The sequence below is a fragment of the Heptranchias perlo genome, chromosome 7 (genome assembly GCF_035084215.1).
Source record: "Heptranchias perlo isolate sHepPer1 chromosome 7, sHepPer1.hap1, whole genome shotgun sequence".
Lineage (NCBI taxonomy): Eukaryota > Metazoa > Chordata > Chondrichthyes > Hexanchiformes > Hexanchidae > Heptranchias > Heptranchias perlo.
This window is the reverse complement of record NC_090331.1, coordinates 75423559-75450913: the sequence shown is the minus strand read 5'-3', so window position 1 is coordinate 75450913 and position 27355 is coordinate 75423559. Positions and strand designations below refer to the sequence as shown.

The window sequence follows — 27355 nt, the reverse complement described above, 5'->3', positions numbered from 1 at the left end:
GCACAAGTCAGCAGTATGATGAAATACTCTCCACTTGCCTGGATGAGTGCAGCTCCAACAACACTCAAGAAGCTCAACACCATCCAGGACAAAGCAGCCCGCTTGATTGGCACCCCATCCACCACCCTAAACATTCACTCCCTTCACCACCGGCACACCATGGCTGCAGTGTGTACCATCTACAGGATGCACTGCAGCAACTCGCGAAGGCTTCTTTGACAGGACCTCCCAAACCCGCGACCTCGACCACCTAGAAGGACAAGGGCATCAGGCACATGGGAACAACACCACCTGCACATTCCCCTCCAAGTCACACACCGTCCCGACTTGGAAATATATTGCCATTCCTTCATCGTCCCTGGGTCAAAATCCCGGAACTCCTTACCTAGCAGCACTGTGGGAGAACGATCACCACACGGACTGCAGCAGTTCAAGATGGCAGCTTACCACCACCTTCTCAAGGGCAATTAGGGATGGGCAGTAAATGCTGGCCTTGCCAGCGATGCCCACATCCCAGGAACAAATTTTTTTAAATTTATACGTTTCAATGAGATCCCCTTTCATCTAAACTCTAGTGAATACAGGCCTAGTCCACCCAATCTCTCCTCATACGACAGTCCTGCCATCCCAGGAATCAGTCTGGTGAACCTTCGCTGCACTCCCTCAATGGCAAGTATATCCTTTCTTAGGTAAGGAGACCAAAACTGCACATAATACTCCAGGTGTAGCTCACCAAGGGTCTGTATAACTGCAGTAAGATATCCTTGCTCCTGTACTCAAATCCTCGGTGGAAATTGGGCTGGCGGGCAGTTAAAATTGCTGGTGGGACTCACCCACCGATGTCCCACACTGGTCCCGTAGGTTCATATTCTAACCTGCTCTTCTGAGAAGGTGAGAGGGACACCCGCAGGAAACCAGCGGGATCCTTTTTTAAATACGGAGATCAGGCTCTGATGACATCATTGGGACCCGACTGCTATTTTAACCAGAGGTTTGTGAGGGGAAGCCGTGTGGCTTATTCACCAAGCCAAACTAGTAGGAAGAGGAGTCGAGGCCAGAAGAGTCCGAAACACGCAAGTCTTTTTACTTTTTTTTGACTTTCCTTGTGGGGTTGGGAGTAACAGGAGCACGAGACTGATTGAGGTTATGCAGATGCGGTCCGGGAATTAAAATCCCCCAGGGCTCACACTGCCGAGGTCGAGATAGTTTACCGCCCATCTCGGCGCCCGTCTGCCAGACACCCGCCCCAAGTTAAAATCAGGCCATATTTCTTTTCTTGAAGCCATCAGACACTTTTTTAAAAATTGTAAGATATTTTCTTTCCCCTTTTCCCTGCTCTCTCTTTACCTACCCACTGGTGGCCAACGGCAAGAAAGAAAGAGCTCGGACATCCCAAAGTGCTTCATAGCCAATTAATTACTTTTGAAGTGTAGGCGCTGTTGTAATGTAGGTGGACGCAGCAGCCAACTTGCACACAGCAAGGTCCCACAAACGGCAATGAGGGAAATGATCAGTTAATCTGTTTTAGATGGTGATTATTGAGATCTCTGCTGCTCTTCTTCGAATAGTGCCATACATCCACCTGAACAGGTAGATGGGGTCTTGGTTTAATATTTCATCAGAAAGGCAGCACCTCTGACAATGCAGCATTTCAGCAGTACCGCACTGCAGTGACAGCTTTGATTATGTGCTCAAGTCTGGATTGGGACTTGAACCCATGATATTCTGAATCAAAGGCAAGATGTCTACCACTGAGCCAATCTGACACTTAAGGCAACCCACCTTCAAGTCTTTGCCAATGGCAATTTGAACCAAGCACCAGGGAGTGTACGACGTGCTTAAATATGTGAAGGGGTTATATGATTTATACAGAGAATATTGGATAACTATGAGTAAGTTAAAAGCTGCAACCTAATTAAGGAGTTTCAGATAATATTGCATGAACCATGAGAGTGAACTTGAGATTGGATTACAACTTTGAAATGGCTCACTCATTTGTTTATGATATATATTATTCCAATTTTATGCAGGATTCTTATTCAATTTTAAATCTGTTTTCATACCAGCAACTGCTAACATCTACTCTGTGCACTTCATGCTCTTGATTTGGGATAGTGTTCATGCCACATGATTAAGAATTACTACGTCAGCCAGGAATAATCTGGTTAATTACTGAGAAATTCTTAGTTTAACATAATACATTCAATTGCAGTCTACATTTTAAAACAAGACCCACAGAAAAGCCATTGTGACTTCTGAAAACTCATTGACCCGTTTCCCTTACCGACATTCAATAATCCATTGTCGGATCTGTTTCTGCAGGGTGTCTTTAATATCTGGTCCCTCCACCACTCGCACTTGCTCTTTTATAGAGATCAAGGCTTGCTGGTATTCCACCTCATGCACTTCCTGTACCACATTCCGCTGCAGATCTATTTTCTGCGCTTGCAGCTGAGCGGAGCTAGGCTTTTGGAAATTGGGAGGAGGCACCTGAAAAAACAAAATACCATGAAGAATTACTGCCGCCTGTAGTCTGTAACGATAATGCTTGTAGTCTAACTTACAATATTAGTGTTGGCGTATATGGCAGACAATAAAACTCAACCTAACTCGACAATGTGGAAAATTGCCCAGGTATGTCCTGTCCACAAAAAGCAGGACAAATCCAATCTGGCCAATTACTGCCCCATCAGTCTACTCTCAATCATCAACAAAGTGATGGAAGGTGTCATCGACAGTGCTATCAAGCGGCACTTACTCACTAATAACCTGCTCACCGATGCTCAGTTTGGGTTCCGCCAGGACCACTCGGCTCCAGACCTCATCACAGCCTTATTCCAAACATGACAAAAGAGCTGAATTCCAGAAGTGAGGTGAGAGTGACTGACCTTGAAATCAAGGCAGCATTTGACCGAGTGTGGAACCAAGGAGCCCCATAAAATTGAAGTCAATGGGAATTAGAAGGAAAACTCTCCAGTGGCTGGAGTCATACCTAGCACAAAGGAAGACAGTAGTGGTTGTTGGAGGCCAATCATCTCAGCCCCAGGACATTGCTGCAGGAGTTCCTCAGGGCAGTGTCCTTGGCCCAACCATCTTCAGCTGCTTCATCAATGACCTTCCCTCCATCATAAGGTCAGAAATGGGGATGTTCGCTGATGATTGCACAGTGTCAGTTCCATTCCCAACCCCTCAGATAATGAAGCAGTCCGTGCTCGCATGCAGCAAGACCTGGACAACATCCAGGCTTGGGCTCATAAGTGACAAATAACATTCGTACCAAACAAGTGCGAGGCAATGACCATCTCCAACAAGAGTCTAACCACCTCCCTTGACATTCAACGGCATACCATCACCGAATCCCCCACCATCAACATCCTGGGGGTCACCATTGACCAGAAACCTAACTGGACCAGCCATATAAATACTGTGGCTACAAGAGCAGGTCGGAGGCTGGGTATTCTGCAGCGAGCGACTCACCTCCTGACTCCCCAAAGCCTTTCCACCTTCTAGAAAGCACAAGTCAGGAGTGTGATGGAATACTCTCTATTTGCCTGGATGAGTGCAGCTCCAACAACACTCAAGAAGCTCGACGCCATCCAGGATAAAGCAGCCCGCTTGATTGGCACTCCATCCACCACTCTAAGCATTCACTCCCTTCACCACTGGCGCAGTATATACTATCCACAGGACGCACTGCAGCAACTCGCCAAGGCTTCTTTGACAGCACCTCCCAAACCCGTGACTTCTACCACCTAGAAGGACAAGGGCAGCAGGCACATGGGAACAACACCACCTGCACGTTCCCCTCCAAGTCACACACCATCCCGACTTGGAAATATATCGTCGTTCCTTCATCATTGCTGGGTCAAAATCCTGGAACTCCCTCCCTAACAGCACTTTGGGAGAACCTTCACCACACGACTGCGGTTCAAGAAGGCGGCTCACCATCACCTTCTCAAGGGCAATTAGGGATGGGCAATAAATGCTGGCCTTGCCAGCGACGCCCACATTCCATGAAGGAATTTTTAAAAAACCACCCCACCCAACTAAAGCAGATTCTTGGGAACCACTTAGGCTTACCACTTTTTGCCTGAAACTGGCCAGCCCCATTTCTTGAGTGGGACACTCCGCCACAGGTACAAAGCATTCACAACATACAGTTGAAGGTAAAATTAAATTACAAAACAGACTAACACAAAAAAGAAAACATTTGGCACACAAGTAAGGAAAAAAAAGAACATTTCAAAGGAAGCTGAATTGAAAAATCAAAGATTAATTGGACAAAGAGAAGAAGGAAAAGAAAAGATTGCAATAAATAAAGTGAGAAGAGGAAAGTCATTGTAGATCAGACAGGGGGCGGGCGGGGGGGGTGGGGGAGGGGAGCTAAAGGTCTGGAGAGGGGAGGGGAGGGAATCCAGCAACACAGTGCATAACATGGACATACCACTTCCAAAATATTTCCACTGGTCCTGTGTTAAGCATGGAGATTTAAGTTATTATGGTTAGAAGTAAGCAAATAAATAAGCAATGCTTTCAAATTAACATCGAAGAAAAGCTAAAAATGGTGTAAGATACAATGAACAAAAGCATTCCAAATCAAATTCAACAAGAGATCATTTCTATACTAGTTTTGTGCATTACACATGATGAACTTAGTCATTTCATTGTCATATGGGTTCATAATGTATTCACTTCACCACAAATTGCAAATACAAACAAGATGAGGACAGATTATCTGGAAGATTTCCAAAATTAAGTGGTGTGACAATTCTTTTAAACTTAAAAAAAAGTACTGCCCACAATTTGGATTACTTTGTGTTAAGCAGTTTTCTTTGTTAATAAGGCATGAAGGCCTAGAAATTCGAGAGTACCCAAAAACTATCGTGCAGGGGGCACAGGGTACAGTCCCTGTGCTTGAGTGAATAGGCCCGAGGTGCACGTAATATTGGGCCTATTATAACCCAATATTGCAGAGGGAGCCCCAAACAGGCATTAGGGCCCTTATTTGAAAGGGCCTACCGCCTCTTTTAGGCGTGGACCCTGGACGTCTATTTTTTTGACTGCACCAATATTGGGGGTGGTGCACTGTGCACTTCTGGCTCGTAATTAACGTGCACTTCTTGACACCTGAAAAACATCCAATTTCTAGACCAAAACCTTGTTTACAGCCCAAATCATTCGGAATTTTTTATTGGCTAAGCTGTTCTGCATTATCTCCTTTCGTTTTTCGAATTACATTTTTTCCAGTTTCATTCCCTTCTGTCCTGATGATGCTGGCTATTGCAGGTGTACACTTACATTCTTTATGTATCATAGTAGGTACAGCACAGGAGGCCATTCGGCCCATCATGCCTGTGCCGGCTCTTTGAACGAGCTATCCAATTAGTCCCACTCCCCTGTTCTTTCCCTGTAAATTTTTTCCCTTCAAGTATTTATCCAATTTCCTTTTGAAAGTTATTATTGAATCTGCTTCCACCAGCCGTTCAGGCAGTGTATTCCAGATCATCTCAACTCACTATGTAAAAAAAATGTTTCCTCATGTTGCCTCTGGCTCTTTTGCCGATCATCTTAAATCTGTGTCCTCTGGTTACCGATCCTTCTGCCACTGGAAACAGTTTCTCTTTATTTACTCTATCAAAACCATTCATGATCTTGAACACGTCTATCAAATCTCCCCTTAACCTTCTCTGTTCTAAGGAGAATACCCCCAGCTTCTCCAGTCTCTCCACATAACTCAAGTCCCTCATGCCTGGTACCATTCCAGTAAATCTCTTCTGCACCCACTCTAAGGTCTTGGCATCCTTCCTAAAGTGTGGTGCCCAGAATTGAACACAATACTCCAGCTGAGGCCGAACCAGTGTTTTATAAAGGTTTAGCATAACTTCCTTGCTTTTGTACACCATGCCTCTATGAATAAAACCCGGGATCCCATATGGTTTTTTAACAGCCTTCTCAACTTGTCCTTCTACCTTCAAAGATTTGTGTAGATACACCCACAGATCTCTTTGTTCCTGCATCCCCTATAAAATTGTACCATTTAGTTTATATTGCCTCTCTTCATTCTTCCTACCAAAATGCATCACTTCACATTTCTCTACTTTGAATTTCATCTGCCATGTGTCTGCCCATTTCACCAGTCTGTCTATGTCCTCCTGAAATCGGTTACGATCCTCACCATTGTTTTTTTTTATTCGTTCACGGGATGTGGGCGTCGCTGGCAAGGCCGGCATTTATTGCCCATCCCTAATTGCCCTTGAGAAGGTGGTGGTGAGCCGCCTTCTTGAACCGCTGCAGTCCGTGTGGTGACTGTTCTCCCACAGTGCTGTTAGGAAGGGAGTTCCAGGATTTTGACCCAGCGACAATGAAGGAACGGCGATATATTTCCAAGTAGGGATGGTGTGTGACTTGGAGGGGAACGTGCAGGTGGTGTTGTTCCCATGCGCCTGCTGCCCTTGTCCTTCTAGGTGGTAGAGGTCGCGGGTTTGGGAGGTGCTGTCGGAGAAGCCTTCGCGAGTTGCTGCAGTGCATCCTGTGGATGGTGCACACTGCAGCCACAGTGCGCCGGTGGTGAAGGGAGTGAATGTTTAGGGTGGTGGATGGGGTGCCAATCAAGCGGGCTGCTTTATCTTGGATGGTGTCGAGCTTCTTGAGTGTTGTTGGAGCTGCACTCATCCAGGCAAGTGGAGAGTATTCCATCACTCTCCTGACTTGTGCCTTGTCGATGGTGGAAAGGCTTTGGGGAGTCAGGAGGTGAGTCACTCGCCGCAGAATACCCAGCCTTTGACCTGCTCTCGTAGCCACAGTATTTATATGGCTGGTCCAGTTAAGTTTCTGGTCAATGGTGACCCCCAGGATGTTGATGGTGGGGGATTCGGTGATGGTAATGCCGTTGAATGTCAAGGGGAGGTGGTTAGACTCTCTCTTGTTGGAGATGGTCATTGCCTGGCACTTATCTGGCGCGAATGTTACTTGCCACTTATCAGCCCAAGCCTGGATGTTGTCCAGGTCTTGCTGCATGCGGGCTCGGACTGCTTCATTATTTGAGGGGTTGCGAATGGAACTGAACACTGTGCAATCATCAGCGAACATCCCCATTTCTGACCTTATGATGGAGGGAAGGTCATTGATGAAGCAGCTGAAGATGGTTGGGCCTAGGACACTGCCCTGAGGAACTCCTGCAGCAATGCCCTGGGGCTGAGATGCTTGGCCTCCAACAACCACTACCATCTTCCTTTGTGCTAGGTATGACTCCAGCCACTGGAGAGTTTTCCCCCTGATTCCCATTGACTTCAATTTTACTAGGGCTCCTTGGTGCCACACTCGGTCAAATGCTGCCTTGATGTCAAGGGCAGTCACTCTCACCTCACCTCTGGAATTCAGCTCTTTTGTCCATGTTTGGACCAAGGCTGTAATGAGGTCTGGAGCCGAGTGGTCCTGGCGGAACCCAAACTGAGCATCGGTGAACAGGTTATTGGTGAGTAAGTGCCGCTTGATAGCACTGTTGTCGGCACCTTCCATCACTTTGCTGATGATTGAGAGTAGACTGATGGGGCGGTAATTGGCCAGATTGGATTTGTCCTGCTTTTTGTGGACAGGACATACCTGGGCAATTTTCCACATTGTCGGGTGGATGCCAGTGTTGTAGCTGTGCTGGAACAGCTTGGCTCGAGGCGCAGCTAGTTCGGGAGCACAAGTCTTCAGCACTACAGCTGGGATGTTGTCGGGGCCCATAGCCTTTGCTGTATCCAGTGCACTCAGCCATTTCTTGATATCACGTGGAGTGAATCGAATTGGCCGAAGACTGGCTTCCGTGATGGTGGGGATATCGGGAGGAGGCTGAGATGGATTATCCACTCGGCACTTCTGGCTGAAGATGGTTGCAAACGCTTCAGCCTTGTCTTTTGCACTCACGTGCTGGACTCCGCCATCATTGAGAATGGGGATGTTTGCAGAGCCTCCTCCTCCCGTTAGTTGTTTAATTGTCCACCACCATTCACGACTGGATGTGGCAGGACTGCAGAGCTTTGATCTGATCCGTTGGTTGTGGAATCGCATAGCTCTGTCTATAGCATGTTGCTCCCGCTGTTTAGCATGCATGTAGTCCTGAGTTGTAGCTTCACCAGGTTGGCACCTCATTTTTAGGTACGCCTGGTGCTCCTCCTGGCATGCTCTTCTACACTCCTCATTGAACCAGGGTTGATCCCCTGGCTTGTTGGTAATGGTAGAGTGAGGAATATGCCGGGCCATGAGGTTACAGATTGTGCTGGAATACAATTCTGCTGCTGCTGATGGCCCACAGCGCCTCATGGATGCCCAGTTTTGAGCTGCTAGATCTGTTCTGAATCTATCCCATTTAGCATGGTGGTAGTGCCACACAACACGTTGGATGGTGTCCTCAGTGCGAAGACGGGATTTCATCTCCACGAGGACTGTGCGATGGTCACTCCTACCAATACTGTCATGGACAGATGCATTTGCGACAGGTAGATTGGTGAGGACGAGGTCAAGTAAGTTTTTCCCTCGTGTTGGTTCGCTCACCACCTGCCGCAGGCCCAGTCTAGCAGCTATGTCCTTCAGGACTCGGCCAGCTCGGTCAGTAGTGGTGCTACCGAGCCACTCTTGGTGATGGACATTGAAGTCCCCCACCCAGAGTACATTTTGTGCCCTTGCTGCCCTCAGTGCTTCCTCCAAGTGGTGTTCAACATGGAGGAGGACTGATTCATCAGCTGAGGGAGGACGGTAGGTGGTAATCAGCAGGAGGTTTCCTTGCCCATGTTTGACCTGATGCCATGAGATTTCATGGGGTCCAGAGTCAATGTTGAGGACTCCCAGGGCCACTCCCTCCTGACTGTATATCACCGTACCGCCACCTCTGGTGGGTCTGTCCTGCCGGTGGGACAGGACATACCTAGGGATGGTGATGGAAGAGTCTGGGACGTTGGCTGAAAGATATGATTCTGTGAGTATGGCTATGTCAGGCTGTTGCTTGACTAGTCTGTGGGACAGCTCTCCCAATTTTGGCACAAGTCCCCAGATGTTAGTAAGGAGGACCTTGCAGGGTCGACTGGGCTTGGTGTTTTGCCGTTGTCATGTCCGGTGCCTAGTGGTCCGATGCCGGGTGGTCCGTCCGGTTTTATTCTTATTATGACTTTTCGTAGCGAGATTTTACAACTGAGTGGCTTGCTAGGCCATTTCAGAGGGCAATTAAGAATCAACCACATTGCTGTGGGTCTGGAGTCACATATAGGCCAGACCGGGTAAGGGCGGCAGGCTTCCTTCCCTAAAGGACATTCGTGAACCAGATGGGTTTTTACGACAATCCGGTAGTTACATGGCCATCATTACTGATACTAGTATTTTAATTCCAGATTTTTATTTAATTAATTGAATGTTTTAATTAATTAATTGAATTTAAATTCGCCAGCTGCCGTGGCGGGATTTGAACTCATGACTCTGGATTTTAGTCCAGGCCTCTGGATTACTAGCCCAGTAACATAACCATTATGCTACCGTACCCGATACATGTCTGAGTTTCATGTCATCTGCAAACTTTGAAATTATACGCTCTATCCCCAAGTCCATGTCAAAAAGAGCAGTGGTCCTGATACTGACCCCTGGGGAACACCACTGTACACTTCCCTCCAGACTGAAAAACAACTGCTCACCACTAGTCTCTGCTTTCTATCTGTCCCCAAGCCAATCTTGTATCCCCCCTGCAACTGTCTCTTTAATCCCATGGGCTTTTATTTTGCTAACAAGTCTATTATGTGGTACTTTATCAAATGCCTTTTGAAAGTCCATATACACAATATTAACCGCACTATCCTCATCAACCCTCTCCGTTACTTCATCAAAGAACTCAATCAAGTTAGTCAAACACAATTTTCCTTTAACAAATTCATGCTGACTTTCATTTATTAGCCCATACTTTTCCAAGTGCCAATTAATTTTGTCCTGAATTATTGTCTCTAAAAGTTTCCCACCACTGACATTAGGCTGACTAGCCTGTAATTGCCTGGTTTATCCCTCTCCCCTATTTTGAACAGGGGTGTAACATTTGCAACCCTCCAGTCCTCCGGCACGGTCCCCATATCTAAGGAGGAATATAAGATTGTAACCAGAGCCTCCGCAATTTCCACCCATACTTCCCTCAGTAACCTAGGATGCATCCCATCTGGACCGGGTGACTTTTCTACTTTGAGTGGAAAATCTTTTAAGTACCTCCTCTTTTTATATTTTTATTCTATCCAATATCACCACTACCTCCTCCTTTACTGCTACAATGGCAGCATCCTCTTCTCTAGTGAAGACTGATACAAAGTGTTCATTTAGTACCTCAGTCATGCCCTCTGCCTCCACAAGAAGATCTCCTTTTTTGTCCCTAATCGGTCCCACCCTTCCTTTGACTGCCCTTTTACTATTTATATGTTTATAAAAGACTTTTGGGTTCTCTTTTATATTAGCCGCTAATCGATTCTCATACTCTCTCTTTGTCCCTCTTATTCCCTTTTTTAGATCTCCTCTGTACTTTCTGTATACAGCCTGGTTCTCTACTGTATTATGAATCTTAATACTAAACATGTGAGACTACAATCTATTCAACCATGATGGTGTTCCTAAATGAGCCTGATCCTGCCCTCCTGCAGCTTCCACACACATATTTTCCATCAGTTGTCACTAGATAGCAATCAAGCACGGAAACCCTTGCTGATTTCTACCCTCCCCAGCCCAGGATTGCTGAAACCAATTACAGAAACCCCATCGAGCCCAAGATCAGCTTGCTTTCCACAGAATTATGAACCGAATCTGGGCCCTTCCTGATCTGTAGGGCTCAGTACCATACCGTGTGGAGTACTTACCTACTAAGGCAGCCTGGAAGCCTTATTTTAAAGTCTCCCACACCATACCACAGCCAAGAGATGGGCAGGCAACCTGTTCCTACTCCTCTGCCAATGCTTTGCAAGCAACCACTGAGAAATGTGCAGGACTAATCTGGGGCCACCAAATGGAAATGAATTTGGGCTCCTAACACTAATCCCTTCCGCCTGCTTGAAGACACAGTGGGCGGATTTCCTCAGGGCTCCTCCCACTTCGCCGCCCTAACTTTGCAGGAAGTCCCGGTTTCCACACATAAATGGGGTTTCTGCCGAGATTATGGTAGCAGAGCAGAAGCCCAGATTTAACTCACCCCCATGAACCAGATCAGAAATTCAGGGAACAAATAAAAGTATCCAACCAATGTGTAGTACAACATGTGACTCTTTGGGGAAGCAATTGCATGAGTTTTGCAGCTGTCAACAGAGATTCTTTTAATAATTTTGTACTGTTTCAATGCTGCTATTCATATAAATAGTATTCCTAATGATGCCCTTTTCCATGGCTTGCTTCTAATTAGTCCACAAAAACATATTTAACAATAATAAATAAAACCAAATATTCAGGCAATGATACGCACCGCAGTTTTCAGCTTTATGTTAATTTTCAAAGTGAATCTCCAAGCTAAGCAACACAACATGTACATTAAAAATTCTAGCAAAGTCTGTGGGGGAGACAAAATGTTAATGAATCCCAAACGCGAAAGTGGTTCAGACCTCCTGCTGCGTTGGGCAGGCGTGTCACTGATATCCGAAAATCCACGGAACCAATTATAGAATCGGTATAGCCCTCCTAAGGCAAGACTTTCACCCGTTGACAACTTTCAGCATTGACCCTGCTGGAAATCATAAGGTTAGCTGACTTACATGCTGACTGGCATTCACCCACCTCAACTCCCAGGTACAATGGGAGTGCTTTGCTGGGGAGGTGGAGGATTGCTGCTATCAGCTTTAAAAGCCTGCAACAACTGAGCAGAGCAGCAGCGGCCTGGAGGATCAGAAGAGAAATTTTAAAAGCTGTAACGGTCTTTTCTGTAAAGCTATTGTACTCAGGTGTCTTAACAGGAACTTTTTATAATTTACCAAGAAAGATGACATTAACTTCGGGGACAGAGCGGGACCGACAGAACATCTCAGACCAATGAAAGAAAGGCAAAAAAGGCTCAGCACTTCAAACCCTGACGGAAGAAAAGCGAATGAGGGTAGAGAGAGAACCTGCTGGGCTCATATGGAAGGAAATCCCAAAATGTTGCAAAAACCATGTGGAAGTAGGTAGTGTTGGCATTGAGTGCCACCCCCAGGACAGCAGACATGTGCAGGAAAAAGTTCAATGTCTGACAAGGGTGGGCAAGGTCAGAGAACTGGCACTGCCCCCTTTTCTCCTGAGTACCATGGGAACCACTATACTTATCTCCCTATAATATTACTTAGAGTAGAGGCCTTCTGTCACACGAAACCACAGATCAAATGCATTCTAACTCTTCTAATTATACCACATATTGCCTGATCTCCTCACAAATTTAATTGCATGAAGCTTCTTCAAATTCTATCCTCTATTGTAACAGGGTTCTACCAATATATCTATAACAGCAGCTGTCAAATGCCACATGCTAGCCTCCTCCTAATATATTCAATCTTGCTTCAGGAGAGATTAGCACATAACGCTCATGAAAGGCTGGTGACGAGAAGATGGTATTACTGTTATAAAGAGCTAACCCCCTATGGAAAACAGGCCATCGATTTACTTGGCAGAAACTCAGTTCTGGCAGGGGAAAATGGCAAGATCAGCGGGCTTGTGCAAGTTATTTGTTAATGGATGCCAATCTTGACAGTTACCAGCTGCAGACCTTGAACACACCATGCTGGCAGAGATATCGTGACCTTTCACTGTCTCCTCAATCTCTCTGAGTGCTGCACAGCCACTAATAATTAATCTCCTCTTTACTTACACATCCATCACAGCAATTGGGGAGCAGAGGAGGATGACCTTGAGGAGCAGGAAGAGGATGAGAAGGAGGCAGATGATGGGAAGGGGAGACATTTCTTCCTTGTAAACTATGATAATAGTGACAACAACAAGGAGAATGAAGATGAAGCCGACGATCGGGAAACCCCAGAGTTTCTAGAACCATATACCACTCCATCAATCTCAGCCCAAACATCTTCCATTTCACCCACTTTGTCATTTGTCTCCTCAATCCCTTGCCACCGCTCAGATACTTTCACCCAGAGGAATGTAGATTATGTAAGTGAGGAGGAAGCCGCAGCAGGCAATTCACAGGGTAGGGGGGAGTTGAAGAAGGGAAGAGTGAATGATGAAGTGCACATTTCTCAGCAGAGGCTGTGGAGGTGGCTGCTCTGGCTGGGGAATGAGCGAACTAAGTTCTTATGGGTCGTAACTTGAAAAGAGAATGTTTGAGGAACATCACACCTCTATGCAGGCACTGAGGTCACTCTCATAGGATGTGCGGCAAATGACAGATCTGAATTTGGAGTCTACAGCCCTTACATGCGGTAACATCACGGAAGTGTTCAACACATTGCAGACATCAAAGAAACATGTGGGAATTGTCCCCCATCTCAGTAATGGCCCACGATAAGTTGGTGCCTCCCCCTCCACAGAAGCACAAACTGAAACCCTGGAAGTCCTGGGGACAGATGAGAGAGAGGACCCCATTCAGGCCTTCAAACACTTGGGACTAGTTTACAGGTCACACTCTTTCAGTGCTTTCAGGATTTGGTGGGAACCATTAAAGCTGCCATCTTGCTGATCAGTGGCACCCAGAACCTTGGCCCAGTACAGTAGGTAATGGTGGAGTCGACCTACATGAGGCAGCCATTTCCAATGACAGCAGCAAATGCAAGGCCTCAGGCAGATCTGCTCAAAGGCACGTAGGAGGCAAGACCAGGCTGCTCAAGCAAATGCAGAAGAGATGTAGCCCACAGTTGGTCCTTTCCAGGACTCAGCTATCATGAGGGAAGGGACACCTTAGTCTCATGAGCCTTTTGCACCTGAAGAGCAGCCAGCCACCTCTTGCAACACTGGCCCTCAGGTGGCACCTAGGAGAAGCACAAAAATAAAAGAAAGAAAAGCATGTTTTAGACACCAAGGAGACACATGGTGAGAAGTAATATGCAGTATTGTTTATATTATTAAGATCTGTGTAATCAAAGACAAGTTGTACTTCAATTTTGCTCAGCTTTTCAGAGAAGTTATAATTTCTTGCAAGATGTGGCGAGGCAAAGTAATACATTTGAGTCATGACACTCGCAGCTATTTTCAGCATTGAGGGATTGAAGTTGTCATGAAGTTATGGAAATGTAGTAATAATAGTGTTGATAAAGGTAGATATTTAATCATATAAGGAAGCATCATGAATTTTCTGCCTCAAAATTTCTCTTGCAGCTGGTAATAATGATTCCTCTGAGTCATACTTCTCATACTCCTCTCCCTCCAGCACCTCCATTTCCAGGCCTTTCTGAATGTTCTGAAGAGAATAATAAGCAAGCACAATGCAGGATACCTGCTCAAGAGCGTATTGATGTGGTCCTCCTGATATATCCAGGAAATGAAACATCTCCTTCAGGACCCCTATAGTTCTCTCAATTACGATCCAAATTCAAAAATAGGGCTTATTGGGTTTTTTTATTCGTTCGTGGGATGTGGGCGTCACTGGCGAAGCCGACATTTAATACCCATCCCTAATTGCCCTTGAGAAGGTGGTGGTGAGCCACCTTCTTGAACCGCTGCAGTCCGTGTGGTGAAGGTTCTCCCACAGTGCTGTTAGGAAGGGAGTTCCAGGATTTTGACCCAGCGACAATGAAGGAACGGCAATATATTTCCAAGTCGGGATGGTGTGTGACTTGGAGGGGAACGTGCAGGTAGTGTTGTTCCCATGTGCCTGCTGCCCTTGTCCTTCTAGGTGGTAGTGGTCGCGGGTTTGGGAGGTATTGTCGAAGAAGCCTTGGTGAGTTGCTGCAGTGCATCCTGTGAATGGTACACACTGCAGCCACGGTGCGCCGGTGGTGAAGGGAGTGAATGTTTAGGGTGGTGGATGGGGTGCCAAACAAGTGGGCTGCTTTGTCCTGGATGGTGTCGAGCTTCTTGAGTGTTGTTGGAGCTGCACTCATCCAGGTAAGTGGAGAGTATTCCATCACACTCCTGACTTGTGCCTTGTAGATGGCGGAAAGGCTTTGGGGAGTCAGGAGGTGAGTCACTCGCCGCAGAAAACCCAGCCTCTAACCTGCTTTTGTAGCCACAGTATTTATATGGCTGGTCCAGTTAAGTTTCTGGTCAATGGTGACCCCCAGGATGTTGATGGTGGGGAATTCGGCGATGGAAATGCCGTTGAATGTCAAGGGGAGGAGGTTAGAGTCTCTCTTGTTGGAGACGGTCATTGCCTGGCACTTGTCTGGCACGAATGTTACTTGCCACTTATCAGCCCAAGCCTGGATGTTGTCCAGGTCTTGCTGCATGCGGGCTCGGACTTCTTCATTATTTGAGGGGTTGCAAATGGAACTGAACACTGTGCAATCATCAGCGAACATCCCCATTTCTGACCTTGTGATGGAGGGAAGGTCATTGATGAAGCAGCTGAAGATGGTTTGGCCGAACACACTGCCCTGAAGAACTCCTGCAGCAATGTCCTGGGGCTGAGATGATTGGCCTCCAACAAACACTACCATCTTCCTTTGTGCTAGGTATGACTCCAGCCACTGGAGAGTTTTACCCCTGATTCCCATTGACTTCAATTTTACTCGGGCTCCTTGGTGCCACACTCGGTCAAATGGTGCCTTGATGTCAAGGGCACTCACTCTCACCTCACCTCTGGAATTCAGTTCTTTTGTCCATGTTTGGACCAAGGCTGTAATGAGGTCTGGAGCCAAGTGTTCTTGGCAGAACCCAAACTGGGTATCGGTGAGCAGGTTATTGATGAGTAAGTGCCACTTGATAGCACTGTCGACAACACCTTCCATTACTTTGCTGATGATTGAGAGTAGACTGATGGGGAGGTAATTGGCCGGATTGGATTTGTCCTGCTTTCTGTGGACAGGACATACCTGGGCAATTTTCCACGTTGTCGGGTAGATGCCAGTGTTGTAGCTGTACTGGAACAGTTTGGCTAGAGGCGCAGCTACTTCTGGAGCACAAGTCTTCAGCACTACAGCCGGGATGTTGTCGGGGCCCATAGCCTTTGCTGTATCCAGTGCACTCAGCCGTTTCTTGATATCACGTGGAGTGAATTGAATTGGCTGAAGACTGGCTTCTGTGATGGTGGGGATATCGGGAGGAGGACGAGATGGATCATCCACTTGGCACTTCTGGCTGAAGATGGTTGCAAATGCTTCAGCCTTGTCTTTTGCACTCACGTACTGGACTCTACCATCATTGAGGATGGGGATGTTTACAGAGCCTCCTCCTCCCGTTAGTTATTTATTTGTCCACCATCATTCACGACTGGATGTGGCAGGACTGCAGAGCTTTGATCTGATCCGTTGGTTGTGGAATCGCTTCGCTCTGTCTATAGCATGTTGCTTCAGCTGTTTAGCATGCATGTAGTTCTGAGTTGTAGCTTCACCAGGTTGGCACCTCATTTTTAGGTACACCTGGTGCTGCTCCTGGCACGCTCTTCTGCACTCCTCATTGAACCAGGGTTGATCCCCTGGCTTGTTGGTAATGGTAGAGTGAGGAATATGCCGGGCCATGAGGTTACAGATTGTAGAGGTACCAATATTCTCCTTGTGTTCTTGGCACCCTCAATGGGATCATGATTCTTGGCAGCAAGCGGTAAGCCTTAATGCCCAAAAGCCATCCTGAATAATGATTATTTTTCTTGAATAGATCAGGGAGGCTGGAATTCCTATCACAAAGGCATTGAGATAGCTGCCTGCGTGTTTGACAGCCACATGAAGAACCCTTTGCAGCTGGTTACAGACAATTTGTACATTCTGAGAGTGGTATCCCATTCTACTGAGAAAATCCAAAAGGTTGATTGTCGGAGCTTGTAGGGCAACTCAAGTGCCATCAACGGCACTCTGGGGAATCCAGAAACGTGATAAAACTGAACTGAACTGAACTGAACTGAACTATCTTAGTGACGCCTTGGAGTCATCCCGAAGTGAATGAACTGCCAGCTCTTCTGAAGATTGTAAGTCACCTAGTGATTTAATTCATGCCCAGACAAAACCCTAGGTAGTATTGTAAGGATCTCCAATTGTAGCCTGAAAGGAGCCGGTGGCGATAAATTTTTAGAGCAGTGGTGACTTTGACAGCCCTGGCAGAACTACTTGTGGACTGAATATCATCTTTCAGAAACTGGCAGAGTTGATCTGTGGTAACTTTAGTGAATTTTAGGGGGCGATTTTAATCCTACCCGCCCAGTTTCTGCCCACCCTGGAACTGCCGGGAGCAGACCTTTCCTAATTTTAACATGCTCTACTGAGCAGGCGGCAAGGATACCCGTCCAAAGCTGGTGGGGTCTTTTTTATGTATGCATGTCAAGTCCTGATGACTGCAATTTTAACTGAACAGCCTGGGCGGGAAGCGCTGTGGCTTTTCTGCCAGGTGAAGGCAGCAGGGAAGAGGAGTAAGACCAAAAGAGGCCCAAACAGTTAAGTTTTTTTTACTTTCCTTGTGGGGTCAAGAGGAGCAGGAATGCTTCAGGCCTCCCCTGCCAAGGACTCATCCCCCCCTTCTCGATTGTAAGACCCACGTGAGACAGCCCTGGTGGTTGATTATGCCATTTACCTGGCATTGACAGGCAGCCTCCAAATCATACGATTGTCCTCCACTTCCCGCCCGGAACAGGTGAGAAGTTGGCTGGTGGGATTTTAACGAGGTCTGGCCATTAAAATCAGCCTGGTCTCATTCTGTGCGGGCTGACAGGAACCTAACTCGCCAGTGCAGTTTCCTGCTGGAGACCTGCTGGCAGTTAAAATCCAGGCCTCAGTCTTCTCATGCAGAGCTATTCCCTGATAAGATCTGCGGGCCTATATACTCTTAGAGGGGTACTATCTGGTTGGCCTTATCTTCCTTGAATGCTGCCACACTCCCTTTAGCTCCAGTCTGTTTTCTTCCTGCTCCTCCTCCTCATCCATCATTCTTGTTACTTGGAGGATCCCCATAAGGAAATCCAATGCCAAATAAGCGACTATTAATCTAAGCCGGGACTGAAAATTTCCACAGGAATAATAGGTTCTCAGATTGAAGTCCTTCTCTGTATCTGACCAAAACATTAAAAAAAATTATTTGAAATCTCACTTATAACTGCAGCTCTCCTGAGGAGTCCCTTTTCCTAAGCCGCAGACTACATACAACAGAGCAGTCCGTCAGTATCAGGTGATCCTGGCAACTGCTCTGCCTCTTTTATCTCAGCATCAGTTATACTGGTCAACGTGGCCTCACATTTGCAGCACAAATCAGAGGGTTTCTGGCTAGAAACGGCATCCCATGATTTGTAAATTATTTAAACAACCTCACGGAAATTACGGCACACTGAAAACTGAGCGGATACCTGGCTTTAATGTGTCCTGCCCCAAACTGTAGCTCTGAAATGGCTGTTCTGTCATAACGCCGCTGTTACCTGGCTACATTTAGCAAGTCAATTTGAAGCCAATATTATTAGAAGAAGTACAATCCAAGTGTTAATGTTGGTGATTCCAGCATTCCATTACTTTAGCATTACAACAGTAAACTTCACCAAGCAAGCAACAGCTGAAGCACTCGGGGCCATTTTCACTTTCAGAATCATAACTGGTAGGTCACCATTTTAAGATCAGCCAAACTTTTCAGATTATAACTTCAGAACAAACACATCATCGTGCTGCAGGAGTTCACTAGAGGGTGGAGTACTTCATAGATTTTCAGGCAAAAAATGAAAAAAAATAATGATTTCAGGCTTTCAACATCTAAAACCAATTTTCTCTTCAAAAGGTGGTTAGTAAAACTGCACAACTAAAGTTTCACAGAAGCTGGCACCCCACCAGTACATCCTGTATATAGCCGTTTGTCATGTGTGGACGTGAACCGTGAGTGTTGATAGACTAGGATGTGCGTGATGGCTTAGCCCAAACATGTCCTCATCTAATACCCACATGTACATTTTCCAACAGAGGTCACTGGATGTTGATCAGCAGCAGGAACACAGATTGACTTTTCCTCTTCCCAGCCAATTGTACCACCTATATTACCACCAAAGCTGAAATCAGCCAACTCAGCAAAGAACAGGGATCAAATTTGGGGCCTTCCTGGCCTGTTTGGCTCAATATCACATGACATAGTACATTTACTGACTGAGATATCGCAGGAGCCGGGCTTATTCTGGTTTTTATAAGGGATCCATTTGTTTTTAGAATGTAAAAAAAACTAGTCGATTTCCCAGAGTATTGCACACAGTAAGTCGAAGAATAAGAGTCACTCTTTTACTTATTTCCAATGTCTTTGTGTTACTATTTCTCTGTTTCTCCTATTCTGTTTTTGTGTCCATTTTGCTCTTCTGTTTTGCTTCTCTCTCCTTAACTCTTTTTTTCTGCCTTTCCATCTGCCCTCTTCTGCTTCTCTCTATGCCTTTTACTTCGTTACCATGATTGGGAGGCAATGGATGGTATTACATGGTGTGGCAGGGAAAGGAGTTACCGAAGGTTGTAGGCTACATCTGGGTTGGAGAATGTAGGGAAAATGTGGCCCTCAGCAGTTTCCTTTCTATCCCTTCCCTCAATCGCTTGTGCTTCCCTACACCTTCTTGTTGTCATCACATTCCTAACCCCTTCACCTTCCTGCTACCCATTCTCCTTACCACTATCTCCTCACTACCCCGTTACTACACCAACCTTGTGCACTTTAATTTACCCACTAAACTCTTGTATCCTCCCCTGTCCCTTGCTCCACTGTCACTCACCACATCCTTAAACCTCTATCCATTACCACTCGCTTCCCCCAGGGCAGATGGCTAGAAGCCTGGTCTTCAACCAGTTTCCCTCCTACCCTCCCTTCCTATCTGTTTCCCTAAAAGAGGCTTTATATGCTTTCAAAATTCAACTTATATCTTTTTAAATCGTATTAGAAAAAGGAAATAAACTGCCTGTCTGCTTGTGTGTGTGTGTGTGTGTGTGTTTCTTTCCTTCTCCCTCATAGGTATTAGAAATTAGGATCTCTGTCTCTCAGGTGTAAACAATTAGCACTGACCTTTTCTAACTGGCAACAGGACACGGGTGAGTTAACCAGGTAGCTTCAAAATTCAACTGGTGTCTTTTTTAAAAAAAAATCAAAGTAACATTAAATCAAGAAAGGAAACTCTTTCTCCTCTTCATCCCCATCTCTCTACCTCATTCTCTCTCTAACCCATCTCTCACACATTCTCTCTGGCCCTCTCTCTCTCTCTCCCCTCTTACCTTCTTTCCCTCTGTCCCCAGGCTCTCGCTCTAACTCCTCTTTCATCCTTTATCTCACCATTTGTCTCTCCTCTCACCGCTCTCTGACCTCAGTGTGTGTCTCTCTCTCTCTCTCTCTCTCTCTCTCTCACTTTTGACCCCCTCTCTGGCCCCGGTCTCACACCCTCTCTGATTCCAGTTTTTCGCTCTCATCCTATTCTCTTACACTCCCTCTCACACCTCTTCCTCAGATTCCTGATTCCCTCTCTATCACCTCTCTCTCTGATCCTCTTCTCTATCCCTCTCTCCCTCCACCTAACTTTTCTCGCTCTCTTTCATTTTCTAAAGTTTATAGAACACAAAACAAAAGCTAAAACAGGTGTGAACAAGAGCTAAAACAGGTGTGTAATCAGAATCCTCTTTCTCTATCTGTCTCTCTCATACACAGCTTGTATTTTTTCATTATGAATTTTACCTCAGTAAAGCTTTTGAAATTTCTTGTAGCTTCAAATAATTTTGAAAAACTTTTGAGCAGAAGCTAAAGAAAAAGGGGTCTATTTTAACTCCCAGTGAATCTCGGGCTAGCAGGACGAGTGCAAAATGCACTCGTTGGCCCAGATTTCAGGCCCGGGGTATTTTAACTACTGGGATTCGGTAACTGCGTCGGGAACGGGAAGGCCACCCACTTTCATGGCGCAATTTTCAGCAAGCCTGCAGAAGCCAACTTAAAGCCGGAATGCACCTCTTAAAAGGAGGTTGCATTCCATTTAGGAAAATTAATGCAAGAAGATTTATTTATAGACAAATGAATCAGAAGCAAGACTCGAAGTTCACTGAGGCCTCCCTGGAGGCACTGGCCAAAATGTTGTGGGCAAGGTGGGAAGTTCCTCTTCTGAGGAATAGGAGAAAGATTCTACCCTTGCCCCTGCCTCAGCACATTGGCCACCAAAACCCTTGACTATTCCAATGATCTCCTGGCCAGCTTCCCGTCCTCCACCAACTTCAACTCATTCATAACTCTGCTGCCTATATCCTATTCTGCATCAATTCCCGCTCACCCACTACCGCTGTGGTCACTGATCTATAATGGCTTCCAGTCCCCCAACACCTCCAATTTAAAATTGTCATCCTCATGTTCAAATCACTTCAAGGCCTCACCCCTCCCTGGCTCGATAACCATCTCCAGCCCTGCAACCCTCTGTGAACTTTAAGTTCCTCCAACTCTGGCATCTTATGCAACCCCCACCCCCTTCACCTCACCATTGGTGGCCGTGCCATCAGCCATCTAGGCCCTAAGCTCTGGAAAGAAGCTTAAGGGATGATTTGATCGAAGTTTTTAAGATATTAAGGGGAATTGATTGGGTAGATAGAGAGAAACTATTTCCGCTGGTTGGGGAGTCTAGGACTAGGGGACATAGCCTAAAAATTAGAGCCAGGACTTTCAGGAGTGAAGTTAGGAAACACTTCTACATGCAAAGGGTGGTAGAAGTTTGGAATTCTCTTCTGCAAAGGGCAATTGATGCTTGTTCAATTGTTAATTTTAAATCTGAGATTGATAGATTTTTGTTAACCAAAGGTATTAAGGGATATGGGGCTAAGGCGGATATATGGAGCTAGGTCACAGATCAGCCACGATCACGATGAATGGCGGAACAGGCTCCAGGGGCTAAATGGCCTACTCCAGTTCCTATGTTCCCTCCATAAATCTCTCCACCTTTGACCGTCCTTAAAACCCCACTCTTTGGCCAAGCTTTTAGTCACCCCTCCTAATATCTCCTTTTGCTCAGTGTTGATCTTTATCTAATTACTCTTCTGTTACATAAATACAAGTTGTTGTTGTTGTACACTGCACATGTTCAGACTCCACAATCCAAATTCAACTCAGAGTCACAGTTCATGGCAAAACTCCAAGTCAGGCCTTTGGGACAGTCATTAAAAGACAATACACTGGATCAATTTAATCATATTATTGTGAAATATGTAACTATTTGAACTTTTTAATTTTGTTTTATTTTACTGAGGGAAAAAAATGGCAGCTGAAAAGATCGCTGGTGGCCAGATTACGCAATCACAAACTGATACATGTAAAACGTCGGATAGCCTGGTGGTGAAGGAAAGAATACTAGAGCCAACTCTTTAGTTGCTTCCAAGCCTTTATTTTCAGAAATCCCCCTTACACATCATGCAGCCCTTAGTTAAGCTCCCTCCCATAAATGAATGAGAGTCCCCAATTGATACCCACCACCTGAATACAATTAACACTAATTGATATAAATTACATGGGTACAATTAACGATATACTCTCATTATAAAATAGCAGCTATTATGTGTCACACAGTTTAATATCTTTAACATTGAAATTATTACCGTGCCATGTACAGGAATAATAGGTACATCGAGTTTTTAATGGAACACAAGCCCCACATACCATTTTTACGATATAACAGAGAGGATATGGCTGCCATAGGATTTAATTTAATCATTTGTTTCTTTTTAACATGGAAAATTTCTTAATATCAGATAAAATGCATGAATCCTTTCACAAAAAACCTGTCACTTTGCCATCATACATATCTATGGACACCCAGAGTACTACAAATCAATGTACTTTATGGTATGGTTATTGTAGTTATGAGAAACATTAATACAGTTTTGGCAAATGCTGTTTAATTATTCATTTTAGTATGAGAAGGTTCTGTTAGGAACTAGAAAAGGTGATACAAGTTTCCAAGTAAAAGTTTGGTTACTTTGAGCCCTTAATTTAGTTACTCGATGTGACATGGTAGTCACTCGCATGAGCAGCAGAATGCCTGTGATCTTTAAACATTTGCAATTATGACGAAGTCTTACTGAAAAAATTGAACAATCATTTTTGCACAAAGCTGGTTGAATTCTGGGGTGGGGGGGAATGGAGATTGGAAATTAATTGGGACCAGAGGGGTCGGTTGCCATTGGATTTAGGGTCTGCGACTATTGGAGGCATGAAGAAAGTGCTGTCTCTCGTCTTCAGCCAGATCCAGCCTCTGGTTCCCTCTATCGGAACAGCAGAGGTTTTAGACACCGCTGTAATTTATAGGCTATAACATCTACAGTTAGCCTTGTGTATTTATCCAAGCAGAGAAAGAGAGAGTTGTTGGAAGGTTTGAGGCTATAGTTACCGTAGTTCAGAAACAGGAATTCCAAAATACATCATTATTTTTAAAGCCTTGCAACCTAGTCTTCTCCCTGAACCCAATCACTGTATAATCTATGGACTGACAATTCATCCATACATCAGCCTGACAAAGGTTACCGACCTATTGCATCACTTGGACTCACCATTTCAAGAAATATCATTTCCTCTGCCCGTTCCTTCTTCGTAGTTTTCCTCTGAACATATCCACGCCAAATCTAGAAAATCAAATACGGTTATTGTGATCAATTTTTGTACAGAACAGGAACTGTTTTAAGCTGATTTTGTTGCACTATAAAGATAGAAATCAATTCACGCATCCAATTTAATGTAACCTTTCAAATATTTGAAATCTTCCTGTATAAAAAAACTCATGTTGGTAAAGCTACATATTATAAATAAACTTTGCATATTAATTTTACAATTTATCATTATACATTAATGTAATTTCTGCAGTCACAAAAGACTAAAAATGAAGAAATTGCTGGAATGCAAAACTTCTACCTAACTGTGACGTGTGCAATGGGCTTATTTAACACAAAGTAGTGGAACAAACGCCACCGTGCGGTGGGTGGGTAGGGGAGGGATGGGGGTAGTCCCATCGTGGGGTATTTAAAAGATTAGCATGATGGAATTGGGGGGGAAGCACTCCTGCTCCTCCTGGCCCACAAACAGTGCAATAAAGGCACTTACCTCATGGATCTGGCCATTCCCTTCATCGGTCAGGATTCCCGCCACCCAGGATTCCTGGGCCCCAGCAGTTAAAGAAAGAACTTGAGTTAAAATGGAGGCACGCAGCCTCCTTAAAATATTTTAGTGACCGACCCGCCTCCTGAGAGTGGGTTGGTTGTCCGCCCGCCCCCCCGAGAGTGGGCTGGTTGTCCGCCCGTCCCCCCCGAGAGTGGGCTGGTTGTCCGCCCGCCCCCCGAGAGTGGGCTGGTTGTCCGCCCGCCCCCCCGAGAGTGGGCTGGTTGTCCGCCCGCCCCCCCGAGAGTGGGCTGGTTGTCCGCCCGCCCCCCCCGAGAGTGGGCTGGTTGTCCGCCCGCCCCCCCGAGAGTGGGCTGGTTGTCCGACCGCCCCCCTGAGAGTGGGCTGGTTGTCCGCCCGCCCCCCCCCCCCACCCCGAGAGTGGGCTGGTTGTCCGCCCGCCCCCCCCCCCCCCCCCCCCCCGAGAGTGGGCTGGTTGTCCGCCCGCCCCCCCCGAGAGTGGGCTGGTTGTCCGCCCGCCCCCCGAGAGTGGGCTGGTTGCCCGCCCGCCCCCCGAGAGTGGGCTGGTTGCCCGCCCGCCCCCCGAGAGTGGGCTGGTTGCCCGCCCGCCCCCCACCTGCTAAAACCGGAAGTGGGCAAGTTAGAGGCAGGTTTGGGTTGGGTTGCCCGTTTTTTAAATTTTTAACCCCACCCACCCACCTCCTCCCCCACCTGCTCTGGGGGGTTAAAATTACCCCCAATGTCTCTGAAGCTGCATCTCCAACTTGGTTCATGCCGAGGGGATAATCATTCTTTCCCCCCCACTCGCTATATAACTCCTAGAACTATTGCATGCTCTCTGTTCATCCTTTCACACCAGAGAGAATGTGGGCTGTTCATTGGGGTGCTTCTTCTGTTACCTCCCAATGCTCAAAGGTCTCTTTGTTCTATTTCAAAAGAAAAAGGCTGAGCAGAACCCTCAGCAGAGAACCCACACTGGGACAACAGAAGCTATTCATGCAATCATTTAAGAATTGCTCCCATTGCTCTTTTGGTGAGAACTTAAATATATGCCATTTAGTTACAGAGTCACCAACTATTGGAAATATATTTTTTACATTGTCCCTATGTCCTGAACTATCTAGCATTGCTTCGTGGGTGACCACATTCTGCAGAGTTTGCAGCACGTGATTCCATCCATAACGGCTATCCTTGTTAACTTTTCAAGAAATGAAACTTAAAAGCAAGAGTCTCACTGCAGAAGGTATTGCAGTGCCAACAGGGTGCCCCCTTAGTTTTCACCAAACTGGGGCTGTGATGAGCTTTGAGCATAATCAATGTGCAAGTTCCCAGTGCACAAGGTGCCTCCTGCCTTAGTTTCCCTGCGCTCATTGCATTGGGCATAGAATAAGCCTCAAAGCTATGTATTTGATTATATTTGATCCACTTAGCCTAAAGAACCTGTGCCTTTCTACTTTCTATTATTGGGGGCTTTTCCCTAGTCTGCCCTACTTTTGAAAGATGAGGGATCTAGCAACTGGAAAGGGGGAGCAATAATGAAAGGAGGAAGAAAAGGAAAGAAAGAGGGAACCAAAAGGAATATAATGTATTCCAAAAAAAAAGAAAAAAATAGCAGTGATGTAGGTCTCAAAATAGTTAGCATTTAAACTCAGGCCTAAGAAACAGGGAACAAGCAGGAATGGAAATGAAAGAAAAATGTCATTCTTTTCAACTGAATTAAATTAGCAGGTCTTAAATATTTTTAAATATTATATACATCTCTTTTTCATTTAATTTAACATTCAAGCTTCAGCAATAGAAAACTGGAATCCATTACATTTTAAACTTGCATAGCAACTTAAAAAGCTATAATATTTCAAAGATATCATTATACATTAGTTTTTTTTTATTCATTCATGGGATGTGGGCGTCGTTGGCAAGGCCAGCATTTATTGCCCATTCCTGGAAATTTATTCAGCTTGTTACAATTAACATTTTAGTAATTACTGGCCATCAAAATCTGTTTCGAACAATATTTTTAATAAGATCAGTACTTCCCTCCTGGCTACTTTTCCTACAAAACCAAAGCAAGTTATAGTAGAACTCTGGTTCTCCCTGCGCTAGTGGAAAAGTATTAATGTTGAATCCTGGTCCCAAGACTATAGGCCCCAGATTAAAGTCTGATGGATCCAATACAGTGGCTTTAAGTGTGTTGATGTGGGAGGAGTGTGTGGTGTGCAGATGATTATGATGGTAGATTAGAATTATTGTTATGGCTGTGAATCTGATGGGGGTAGTGTAAAATCAACAGCTGAAACAATCTGTCTAATCTTTGTTCCTGTGGTTCAGATCGATTGCTGGGGTTTCCATCTACATTAGCTAGTGGTTCTCTTGGTTGAGTTGAGTGGGGTGGTGGGGTTCTTGCCTGGGATCAGATGGGTCATTGATTTTGGCTTATTTCACCCCCTGCATTGGTTTGTGGTCTCCTTCTTGGAGGTGGTGCGAGTGTTCACATGAATTTGTATCAAGTGTGCCTCCAGGAAGGAACACAAGATTAACAATTCTAGGCAGAGGTCAAATATCACTCAATCTGCTTGATATGTTCCACAGGTCTTCCATCCGTATGTTTGTTGTGGAAATGCCTCTTTTCTGCTTTTATAAATATGCCATCTTAATTCTGCAATTAGATTACAACTTGTAACTCACTTTCAGATGTCATTGCTTCCATGGGTATTGTTATACTACAGATACCGGCAGGCAAACTCAGGCTATATTATGTCGCTCTCTGGCCAGAGTCATTCACATTTTAACATAAAAGACCTGATCAGACAATCAGCTTTCATCCAACATTAGAAGCAACTTTAAAGTTCCTGGACAGCTCAATTGTAGCTGATGTGAAGCAAAAATGATGCAAGGCTATCTTCTAATCTCATACTACTTGCCTAAAATTAATTGAAGTGACTTTTATTTCACACCCAAATTACAGTAAGAATTTACATTAAACTATTTTGCATGAATGTGAAATATCATACAAATTAGCTTATTTACAATGTACCATATCAAATATTGTCCAACACTTCACTATGAATCTTAGTGAAAACATAGGATCTGCTATTTCATCATCAAATGGTTCTTTGATTATTGGTTCTTAACCTGCACAACTTTCACCCAGTCGCTTTCAATGTATAGACAGCAGTGACACCACAATTAGAGGACCTAATGAAATGGTAGGATGTTTCACCAGAATAGTAGA

At 45.4% G+C, this 27355-nt stretch overlaps 1 protein-coding gene across 1 annotated transcript in view; it reads right to left on the bottom strand.

Moving 5' to 3' along the window:
* The window catches only part of iqca1 (IQ motif containing with AAA domain 1), a 189280-nt gene that overhangs the window by 137167 nt on the left and 24758 nt on the right, over positions 1-27355 (bottom strand). Inside the window, exons 5-6 of the mRNA XM_067987925.1 lie at positions 23562-23633; positions 2285-2490 (exon numbers count right to left, since the gene is read on the bottom strand). Of these exons, the coding sequence (XP_067844026.1) occupies positions 2285-2490; positions 23562-23633 (278 nt within the window). The remainder of the gene's footprint in view (positions 1-2284; positions 2491-23561; positions 23634-27355) is intronic.